This window comes from Coenobita brevimanus, chromosome 83 (genome assembly GCF_032717465.1).
Source record: "Coenobita brevimanus isolate Jiangsu-jjx chromosome 83, ASM3271746v2, whole genome shotgun sequence".
Lineage (NCBI taxonomy): Eukaryota > Metazoa > Arthropoda > Malacostraca > Decapoda > Coenobitidae > Coenobita > Coenobita brevimanus.
The window spans coordinates 990,001-1,002,500 of record NC_137036.1 but is presented as its reverse complement, the minus strand read 5'-3'; the positions used below and the strand labels follow the sequence as shown (position 1 = coordinate 1,002,500).

General features: G+C 48.4%; 1 protein-coding gene across 1 annotated transcript in view; it reads right to left on the bottom strand.

Annotated features, from left to right (window-relative positions):
• LOC145409811 (uncharacterized) overlaps positions 1-12,500 on the bottom strand; it is a 103,882-nt gene that overhangs the window by 21,693 nt on the left and 69,689 nt on the right. Inside the window, exons 36-40 of the mRNA XM_080280118.1 lie at positions 5,895-5,969; positions 5,683-5,695; positions 5,216-5,393; positions 916-1,137; positions 342-471 (exon numbers count right to left, since the gene is read on the bottom strand). Of these exons, the coding sequence (XP_080136244.1) occupies positions 342-471; positions 916-1,137; positions 5,216-5,393; positions 5,683-5,695; positions 5,895-5,969 (618 nt within the window). The remainder of the gene's footprint in view (positions 1-341; positions 472-915; positions 1,138-5,215; positions 5,394-5,682; positions 5,696-5,894; positions 5,970-12,500) is intronic.

The window sequence follows — 12,500 nt, the reverse complement described above, 5'->3', positions numbered from 1 at the left end:
GGTACAGAATTTGAAATAAGTAACGAAGGAAGAGGTACAGCGGCGGTTACAGCTGTTGAGTACCGTTAGGAGCCAGTTTGAATTTGACTTCTTTCTTTTTAAACCCTCCCTCACCCCTATCTTGCCCCCCCCCAAACAGCCCTCACCCCCCTCACCCCAAATTCCCGTTGTCTTAACCTCATGTGCTTAGTCTGAGAATGATTTTTGTGACTGTGAGTGATTCAAATTTTAAACTCGCCAACGGACGCAAAATCTCCCAACGCACGATAATCCGCCTCTCTCAGTCCGTACCTCGCACGAACACGGCAAGAACAAGGACAAGGACAGGCTCAAGAACTCACTCTCGAATCCTGAACTTGTCATCGAGGGAATATTCACAGTGGTCGCCTAGTAAGTTGCGTTCGGTGAGTCTTGTGTCGCCCCTCGCACTCCACCAGTCCCCCCTCCATCGCTCCGGGACGCGGCACACCTCTGAAAGAAAACGGGAACTTGTAAACACCGATTTAGGCGTGATAATAATTGCTTCTTTATCCTAGATCCGGTCGAGCAGCTGCTGTGTAAAGACGTCTCTCCCAGCAGCACCGAATTGCATAAAACTCTACGGACATTGCTACCCCGGTTTCACTTACTCTGACCACACCCGTCTTGCACCAAACTCTACGGACATTGCTACCCTGGTTTCACTTACTCTGACCACACCACCTCCCGATCCTGCATTATCACCATCGTCTCTACCAAGATTTCCTTCACCTCGACTGCAGATATACACTGCCTCTCTTGGCGGCTGTATACTGCAGTCAGGTAGAGCTTTGATCCTCGCACACTTCTCCTCATGCCTCACTCCTCCCAATCCTCTCCCAACATCAGGCATACACACACACATACACACACTCAGTACATGCTATCCCCTCTTACCCCCTGCTCTCCTTGCCCACTTTGCCGTAGGATTTCCTGTTACCCCGCTACTGACGAACTGAACCCCGAGGGAAGGCCGTTTAGGGCTGACACGACGGGGGTCACTACAGTAGGGTGACTGGGGAGCCAGGGGGTAACAGGAAGGCACTCTGCTGTTAGGGTTAGGTTCCCCGTTAAGGGGCAGTCCGGAGTAGGAGCCAGGGTCCCTCCTCACGACGTCCTCTAGAGGGCGGGGGAGGTAAAAACCCGGCGCCCAAGATCTCTGGCATAGGAAGCCCTGGCACCCAACTTTACTATCTCACACAATGGACTCGAGATCGGGATCAAAGACCATCCACAGAGGCAATCCACAAAGCTCATCTGCAAAAAACCAAGCAGCGGGACAGAAACGTGCAGACAACAGAGCAAGAAAGCCTCAGCCACCCACACCTCAGCTTGCTGCAACGAAGAAGCAACTCCCCAACAACGGAACTTAGGAGAACCCCCCGCCACAGCCATCAACATCAAGCTATGAACCCAACGACAATGACTTTCATGTCCCCATGGACATTTCGCAAGCGACTCCTCCCAACCAAACCACCTACAATCAGGAGGAGCCAATGAACACAAGCACAACAGAGGAAACACGCACAACCAGCACAACCGCCTCCTCAAACTCTTTCTCTTCACGAACAACTACTGCCCTCATGCCAGACGAAACCGCCAGCACTGTATCCACCTCCACCCCTTCCATCACAACCATCAAAGACGACGTCTTCCAGCCGGCCTCCAAGAAAAGAAGGAACGGAAAAGAAGACAGCCGTTGTTTCACTGAGAACCCCAATCATAGTACAGCGACCCCCCTCCCCTCCTCTCATACACCACAACCCTCGGGAAACGCCACTTCCTCGGCCAGAAGCCATCCATCACCGCAACCCAGCACCTACAACAGAAGACAGCCCATTGTCTCAGTGAAACCCTTAACCTCACCCCCATCCAAATTCCCAGGCTTCTGGATTCCACGACAGGTCCCCTTCCCAACCAGCTACGACATTGTTGGCCCTGGAAGAGGAACACCCCGAACTAAAAATCACAATCATACCTGGCAAGAAAAACTGCACGGTCATGGTTCCACTCGATGAAGATTCCCTCTACCTCCTAGCAACGATCGACACAGCAGGAAACCAACCCATTCTACTACAGAAGATCGACCCTCAACTCAACACCCGAAAACTGATCCTAACGGGTTACCCCCTCAAATACCCCCTACACCCCATCACTCGACATCCACAAGTGGAGGAAGCCACCCGCTGTATTGCCAAAGCCTCTGGCGAGCCCACAAGGCAAGTAAGCATCTCCCTGAGAGGCCCCATCCCGACATACCTCGAACTAGGGAACTGGGGGAAATACCCCCTCTGGCCTTTCACCCCAGAACCACTAAGGTGCTTCAGCTGCCAGCGCTACGGGCACCACCAAACCAACTGCACGCGTCCCACAACGTGCGCCATAAGCAGTTTAAACCACGAGACCCAAACTGTCTGGACAAACTAAAGGCCAAACAGACGGTAACCTCCAAATGCCCAAACTGCCAACAAAATCACCACGCCTGGAACCAAGCCTGCCCTGCCCACTTAGAAAGAGTCTGCTGGGGGATCGAATGCCAAGCCAACTGGATTCTAAACAAAAAACAAACGACCCCTGCTCCCTCAAGCACGTTCGTCTGGGGACAGCAGTTCCCAATGCCCCACATCACATTACCGACCATCCACACTGACACCCACTTCCCTCCACTTCCCAAACCCCAGACCCCCTCACAAACCCCCCAGATGAGCTGGACAACAACTCCTCCATCCCCTCTACAAAGCTCACCCCCACGGACAAACCACCCTCCGTCTCTTACCCCCGTAACACACAAAGCAGCAACTCAAACAGCTCCCCCTCCGCCTCAGAAACAACAGCACCATCCCTTCTGCACACCCTCGTCACGAACCCAGAACATGTCGCACAAACCGAAGAAACCCTATGATCTTTCTGCCATTAGCTTGGAACAGCCATCATAAAATGTGCTGGGGCTCAGCTCCACTGCCCCCTCAACCTCCAACTCTTCACTTCAGCACTCAACACCATGACAGACACCTGGATAGAGGGCACACACTTCTCCAACAGTCTCGCCCAGTTCAGTGATTCTCAGCCAAATCGACAAAACCCAATACAATCCACAACGACCCCCGTACCCGACCCAGAACACACCCTAGCAACGAGTGCCTCCTCTCACAAACAACCAGACAAACCCAATCCTCATCACCTCAGCCTAACCCTCCCGCCTCCACAAATCCAACACCTCAAACCACGGAGCATTTCACCGGGCCTAGACAAACGAGAACGCCCTCGCTCCCATTTCCCGATCAACGAACACTCCACAACAGCCAGAGAAGACTAAACAATGATCATACGGACCAAACGCCTCCCCTAATTATTACCGGGCCACAACACCGTCCTAACCAAACAGCAAACCCACCACCCCCAACACACAACCTAAAGATCATACAATGGAACATCCTTGGCGCCAAAACAAACTCATCCTTCTTCACGAGGCTGCGCACAGAGACAAAACAGACATCTTCCTCTTACAAGAAACCCTCATCACCGGACAACATTCCCTCAGGCTAAAGAGCTTTAACTCCTTTCTCTTTTCGCACTCCCGGGGCGGCCCCAGAGGCTGTGCCATTCTTATACGTAACCACATTCAGGCAAATAAAATCCCACAACCACCACACTGCGGCGAAGAGGTCGAGATTCAGGGTGTATCCATCACCTTAGCCAACACTCCCCTAAAAACCTTCAACATTTATCGCAAACCCAGCGCCGCCTCGACCTAGCAGAACTCTTCACCCTCGCAGCCAATGAACTGACGCTAATCGAAGGCGACTTGAACGCCCATCACCCCTGCCTAGGATCCACATCCCCCACCAACCCCGCAGGACGACACATATCAGAACTCCTAACCCTCACTCCTGGCATACAACTCCTAAATGACCCCAACACTCCCACACACTTACAAGGCGCTCCCACACACTTACAAGGCGCTCCCACACATTTACAAGGCGCTCCCATACAATTTCAAGGTGGCAGACTCGACCTCGTGCTTTTAACCACAGGAATCACAACACACACTGAATGGGACCCCCACCCAACCCTGACATCAGATCACTTCACCATCGTCTGCACATCGTCCCCCCACTACCCTGGTCCCCCAGATCCCCGCCTAGGTGGGGCACAAAAAAAGCCAATTGGAGACTCTTCACAGCCTCACTGGAAGAAATCATAACCCAACTCGAACCTTCAGACAACCTGGACGAACACGAACACCAAACCTTCTTCACCACTGCTGCCGAAACTGCAATTCCTACAACCTCTCACAAACAGCGACATTTCAAGGACTACTGGTATTATAATGACAGAGTCAAAGAGTTAAACCATCGCTCTAACAGTGCCAGAAAAATATACAAAGTTCACCCCACCCCCCAAAACAGACAATATCTCAAGGCAGTCGTCCAGCATACAATTAAAGAAAAAAAAACCATCAGAGATAACAAATGGCTGGAGTGGTGCAGATCCTTAAGTGCCAACATCAACCTAGGCCACATTTGGAAAACACTCAGAGCCATCTTAAACCCCCACAACCCCGTCCCCCAAAATACCCCAACCCTCAGGAAGAGGCCGAAAGAATAGCGTCACTTTTCACCCATCAAACCTCTCCGTTCTGCACCCCACGACACATACAAAACCGCCTCAACACCCTACACGCCGAGTGCACTGCAAGAATACACCTAGCTAAAAACACCCTTGCCCAAACAGACCAAACCTTTACTATCCAAGAATTCCATCATTCACTCAAAACCAGCAGCGACACAGCCCCCGGTATTGACCAAATCACCTACTCCATGCTATCTCACGCTGGACCGAATGCCACCACTGCCATTCTCAACCTCGTAAATCACTCCTGGACTTTAGCCAAACTTCCCTCTGCATGGGAAAAGGCTGCCATTCAACCAATCCCTAAACCCAAAGATCCTGGTAACTACAGACCTATATCCTTCCTCATCTGCCTCGGAAAAACCATGGAAAGGATGGTCCACCAACGTCTGCAATGGAGCACACCCACGCCACACCAATATCTGTTTGCATACACCAGAGGAAGGGGGACAGCAGAATGCCTCACCACATTCATGGCAGAAGTACGCAATGGGAAGAGCCTAGTCATCTTTCTCGATCTCAAAAAAGCCTTCGAGCGTGCCTGTCCCAAGGCGATCCTCTCTACCTTTGCAAGCAAGAGAATTGGGGGTCACTTCCTCGGCTAGCTCGAGGACTTCTTCTGAGATCGAGAAGCTCTCGTACGCTTCCAAGGACACTCTTCCACTTTCCACAGACACATCAACGGCACACCACAGGGCAGTATAATCAGCCCAACTCTCTACAACACCCTCATGGACAGTCTCCTACAAGCAAACATCGGCCCAGACATACGCGTCCTCTGCTATGCCGACGATCTAGCTCTAATAGTGAACCGAGGCCCCCTCTATTACAAAGCTCAATGAACCCTTTCTCAACTCTACCAAGGATGTATAGATCTCGGCCTATCTATAAACACCCAAAAACCAAAGCACTAGCACTGGGCATGCAACCCCCCTCCTCACGTCCTCTACACCTCGGCTACAACCCGATCGAATATGTAAACTCTCACCTTTATCTCGGAGTGTGGATCGACTCCAATCTATCCTTCAGAACCGAAATCAGCTTCCTAAAACAGAGAACAAACCTTAGACTCACCGCCCTCAGATCCCTTACAGGCTGGGGCACAGAGGCCTCATATAATGTCCTCCAAGCTATTCGCTCCGTCATCGACTATTGTGCCCCTATACCCGTCGGCGCAAACCCCACCCTAATCCAAAAACTCGAAACCATCTAAAACGAGGCACTCCTTATCATGACCAACTCACCCAGATGGACACGCCTCTGCAATCTCCGCATGGAGTGCAAGATCGAAGCCATTCAACACCGAATAAAAGCTAGAGCTGCAGGAATCATAGCGAAAATAACCCACAGTGCGACACCTCTCCCACCCCTAACACGAGTCCGAGCCAGCATCAACCTTCACCCTGATCTGCTGAAACAAAATTGGACCCATTGCACTGTGAAAGCCATCCGACTTTTCAACCTCGACACCGTCATACAACAAGAACCAGTTGCTCCCGACCCAGAATACCGGCAGCCACCCCCCCCTGGGCTTCACCCCCTTTCAAACTAATAACGCCACACTCCTCCGCCAAAGCCAACACCCCCACGGAAGAAATACACCAACTCAGCCTAGCACTCATCGCTCACCTCACTCCCCCCATCTTCATCACATACTACACCGACGGATCTCTTAATCCACCCAAAGTAGGAGCCGCCTCATCTGCGGGAACAAGACAGCAGCCTGGCGAATCACAGACGGAGCAGCAACCCTCCTCATTGAACTCGTAGCTATGTGTGAAGCCCTGATAGACGCCAAAAACACCACTGTATCGCCAGCCATCATTATACACACTGACTCCCTCTCTGCAATACAAGTACTACGCCAACCAGACCGCTACGACAATATCAACATCTGCAGCACCATTGTCAACACGGCATACCAAATATCAGCAAGAAAAACTATAATCATACACTGGATCCCCAGCCACGTAGGCATAAGCGGAAATGAAAAAGCAGACAACGCCGCCAAACAAGCCACAAACTGCCCCCACATCGATATCGAAGTCACACTTAGCCACTCACAAATCAAAAAGAAAATATTAAACAAAGCATCAGCCCTCAACCAAGCTGACCACGAAACCTGTGTAAATGAAGGCTCCCCAACAGCCACCTGGTATGCAACCGCCACGAACTACGCACCCCTAGCATATCCCAACCGCCACCAACTACGCACCCCTAGCATATCCCAACCGCCACCAACTACGCACCCCTAGCATATCCCAACCGCCACCAACTACGCACCCCTAGCATATCCCAACCGCCACCAACTACGCACCCTTAGCATATCCCAACCGCCAAGAACTACGCACCCCTAGCATATCCCAACCGCCACCAACTACGCACCCCTAGCATATCCCAACCGCCACCAACTACGCACCCCTAGCATATCCCAACCGCCACCAACTACGCACCCCTAGCATATCCCAACCGCCACCAACTACGCACCCCTAGCATATCCCAACCGCCACCAACTACGCATCCCTGGCATATCCCAACCGCCACCAACTACACACCCCTAGCATATCCCAACCGCCACCAACTACGCATCCCTGGCATATCCCAGACAAGTACACAACTACACTCATTCACTGATGCGAAGGTTACGGCTAGGACACCGCCCCCCTCCCAACATAATCGACGAACACTACCAATATTACAATCACTGCAGTGCAAACTCTCCTTTTCCCCTATTACATTAAATAACATGTGGTAGGTGGTGGTGACCATCATCCACTCACTTGATGTAGTGTTGCCTGCTTCCTCCTTAGCCTTTATCATTCTTTTTCTGTGCCTGTCCTCCTCTCTTCCTATTTCTCCCATCCTTCCTGTCACTTCTTATTGCTTTTCTTTCCTTCACGGGTGGCTTTACATTGAGTGACAAGACAAATGGTTTCCTGTAAGCCAGTAAACCAGTTACAATGCTGGGTGGTAACCATATAACCAAACTATACGTGTTCCTTATATGTCAACAAGTGGGTTGGTGGAGGGTTAGTGCCCCTCCCCGTAAAACAACTAACTCAAAGACAAACGGCCACCCCTTATGGGACTACGGCGTCTGGCAATAGATAGATAGATAGACATTAAATAACGCTCACCCGTTTATTGCTCCAGTTCATATCTTTCTCCTTACTTTCCCTCTTCTTACTGCCTCCTGTCCAAGCACGCACACTGACAGGGACATAATGAAGGCTCGGTCTCCTATATACGCGGAGATAATCTACAAACAACAACAACAACAACAGCATCTTTATCATTATTATCAACACCATCATCACTATCATCACCATCATCATTGTCATCATCATCAACATCAGCATCACTGTCATCATCATCATCATCATCATCACCATCAGCATCACTAGCATCATCATCATCATCATCATCATCACTAGCATCATCACCATCAGCATCACTAACATCATCATCACCATCATCATCACTAGCATCATCATCATCATCATCACTAGCATCATCATCATCATCATCATCATCACTAGCATCATCATCATCACCATCATCATCACTAGCATCATCATCATCATCATCATCACTAGCATCATCACCATCAGCATCACTAACATCATCATCATCATCATCATCTTACTCAAATACTAACACTACTACTACTACTACGACTACTAAATCCATGCCCTTCCTCCTCCTCCTCCTCCTCCTCTTCCTCCTCCTCCTCCTCTTCCTCCTCCTCCTCCTCCTCCTATACTACTACTACTACTACCACTACCACCACCACCACCACAACCACACAAGCAACCACAACAAACCATAATTGGGTGGTTGGCCGCGTAGAAGGAATACATCTCGCTGTCTAAGGGTGCGTCCATCTCCGCTGACGAGGCTGCAGCGATAGTGGCCGAAATCGCTCGTTCTGAAGGGGCTAAAGGTGAGGTCGTAGCGGGTCGTCTCTTCCTTGACCTCCACCTCCAACCTCGCCCTTGGGTGGAACGCAGCCTCCCCCTCAGTCAAGATGGGACCCAGTTGACCCTCGACCACGCGATTCCACTTGAGGTTCTGGTGGAGGAGCGACTTAGAGAGAGAGAGAGAGAGAGAGAGATGATTCCACTTGAGGTTCTGGTGAAGGAGCGACTTAGAGAGAGAGAGAGAGAGAGAGAGAGAGAGAGAGAGAGAGAGAGAGAGAGAGAGATGATTCCACTTGAGGTTCTGGTGGTGGAGCGACTTAGAGAGAGAGAGAGAGAGAGAGAGAGAGAGAGAGAGAGAGAGAGAGAGAGAGAGATGATTCCACTTGAGGTTCTGGTGGAGGAGCGACTTAGAGAGAGAGAGAGAGAGAGAGAGAGAGAGAGAGAGAGAGAGAGAGAGAGAGAGAGAGAGATGATTCCACTTGAGGTTCTGGTGAAGGAGCGACTTAGAGAGAGAGAGAGAGAGAGAGAGAGAGAGAGAGAGAGAGAGAGAGAGAGAGAGAGAGAGAGAGAGATGATTCCACTTGAGGTTCTGGTGAAGGAGCGACTTAGAGAGAGAGAGAGAGAGAGAGAGAGAGAGAGAGAGATGATTCCACTTGAGGTTCTGGTGAAGGAGCGACTTAGAGAGAGAGAGAGAGAGAGAGAGAGAGAGAGAGAGAGAGAGAGAGAGAGATGATTCCACTTGAGGTTCTGGTGAAGGAGCGACTTAGAGAGAGAGAGAGAGAGAGAGAGAGAGAGAGAGAGAGAGAGAGAGAGAGAGAGAGAGAGAGAGAGATGATTCCACTTGAGGTTCTGGTGAAGGAGCGACTTAGAGAGAGAGAGAGAGAGAGAGAGAGATGATTCCACTTGAGGTTCTGGTGGAGGAGCGACTTAGAGAGAGAGAGAGAGAGAGAGAGAGAGATGATTCCACTTGAGGTTCTGGTGGAGGAGCGACTTAGAGAGAGAGAGAGAGAGAGAGAGAGAGAGAGAGAGAGAAACAGACAGACAGACAAAAAGAGAAAGGGGGAGGATGGAGAAGAGACTGACTAGGAGATTGTGAGTTGAAGAGAGAGAAAGAGAATGAGAGACTGACTAGGAGAGTGTGAGTGAGTTGGAGGGGGAGACCAAGGATGAGATGGAGGGATGGAGTGAAGAGGATGACGAACGAGAGACTGACTAGGAGTGTATGTGAGTGAGGTGGGGGGGAGAAGAAGAAGAAGATGATGATGATGATGATGATGATGATGATGTTGCTAATGATGATGATGATGATGTTGCTAATGATGATGATGATGATGTTGCTAATGATGATGATGATGATGTTGCTAATGATGATGATGATGATGTTGCTAATGATGATGATGATGGTAGTGATGATGATGATGATGATGGTGACGAAGCAAAATTCTATTCCTAATCACCAATTTTTATTATATATATATATGAAGGAATTTTCATAGCTAACCTAACCATAATTACAAAAATAGACAGACAGACAGACAGACAGACAGATAGATATATTGTACTTACATATGGCCTGCTCATCTCACTCTCATGCTGAAACAGAAAATGAGATTTGAATTAGTTGGATGGATTATTATTATTATTATTATTATTATTATTATTATTATTATTATTATTGTTATTATTATTATTATTATTATTATTATTATTATTATTATTATTGTTATTATTATTGTTATTATTATTATTATTTATTATTATTATTATTATTATTATTATTATATTATTATTATTATTATTACTATTATCTTTATTACTATTATGGGTAGCAGAAGCAGTACTAATAGAAGCAGTAGTAGTAGTAGTAGTAGTAGTAGTGGTAGTAGTAGTGGTAGTAGTAGTGGTAGTAGTAGTGGTAGTAGTAGTAGTAGTAGTAGTAGTGGTAGTAGTAGTAGTAGTAGTAGTAGTAGTAGTGGTAGTAGTAGTAGTAGTAGTAGTAGTACTGGCATTAGGTCCAATGAAAGATGTTGAAGAGGGAAAAGTCCAATGAATGTTGTTGGAAAGGGAGGCCTTCACGTGGTGGCACTGATATAACTGGTCGGATCCACTGCCTGGCTATACACACATCCCTCAACTCCCTCCCTATCCCCCAAAAGGACGATAGTGGACTGCAGGAGCAGGGCAACTTCAGCCTGCACTCCACTGGGTTTAGGAATACGAATACTGCTAATAACGAAAGCCAGGAAAAGATAATACGCGAATAACGAAAATCAGGAACAGGAAATCCGCGAATAACTTGAATCAGGAAGAACAAAGACGCGAATAACGAAAGCCAGGAACAGGAAATGCGTGAATAACGAGTCAGAAACAGCAAATCCGCGAATAACGAGGGATAGGAAAAGGGAAATCCGCAAATAACGAGGGATAGGAAAGGGAAATCCGCGAATAACGAGGGATGGGAAAGGGAAATCCGCGAATAACGAGGGATGGGAAAGGGAAATCCGCGAATAACGAGGGATGGGAAAGGGAAATCCGCGAATAACGAGGGATGGGAAAGGGAAATCCGCGAATAACGAGGGATAGGAAAGGGAAATCCGCGAATAACGAGGGACTGGCTTACTTACGAAGTGTATTTGAAGTGGCGCTCGGCAGGTGATGGTGACGTCATCGGAGGGCTGCACCTCATTCTCCCTCGGCTCCACTCCAGTCAGTATATACGAGTACTCTGAAAAGATATACAGTTATCTAGCTATCTATCTGTCTGTCTATCTAATTATCGATCTGTCTCTCTGTCTATTTATCTGTTTATTTATCTATTGCCAGACGCCTTAATTCCGTAAAGGGTGGCCACACATAAATCACCTCCATGTCACCCTGTCCCCTGCTATTTCGCTGCCCTCCCTCCAACTCACACCCCTTATCTCTCACATACATCTCTCCACTTCATTCCCCCACCTCATCCTTGGTCTCCCCCTCCACCTCACTCACATACACTCTCCTAATCAGTCTCTCATTCTCCATCCTCATTCTCGTCCTTGGTCTACCCCTCCACTTCAGTCACATATTCTCTCCTAGTCAGTCTCTAACCTAGATCATCTGTTCATTTTTCACTTCCAATGCCACTCTCATCCCACACCAGCAGACTGTGCCGTCCCCACAACACACAAGATACTGCCAGGAAAATGAAGAGAAGTTAAGAAATGGATGATGGAAGGATGGAAAGACAAAGTAGTAGTAGTAGTAGTAGTTGTAGTTGTAGAAGGCGTCCATCACCAGTACTCCAGCAGGTGAGTGGATGGTAATGGGAAAAGGTTGTAGTTGTATTGTTAAAAAGGAATTGAATGTTATCCTGTACACACCTTGACCAGGTTAATTAACAGGTGATTATAACACAGGTGACTTCAATTTGGGTTACCTGGTGTGTGTGTGTGTGGCTGTAACGACGTTCATTATGCTGTGTTACTACTACTACTACTACTACTACTATTACTATAACTACTATTACTACAGCTACTACTACTGGTACTATTACTACGGTACAACTATTACTACTACTACTACTATTACTACTACTACTACAGCTGCTACTACTACTGGTACTATTACTACTACTACTATTACTACTACTACAACTACTATTAACACTATACAACCACTACCACCACTACTGCTACTACCACTACTACTACAACTACTACTACCACTACCACCACCACCACCACCACCACTATCATTACTACTACTACAACTACTACTACTACCACCACCACCACAACTACCACCACCACCACCACTACTGCTACTACCACTACTACTACAACTACTACTACCACTACCACCACCACCACCACCACTATCATTACTACTACTACTACAACTACTACCACCACCACCACCACCACCACAACTACCACACCACCACACTTACCT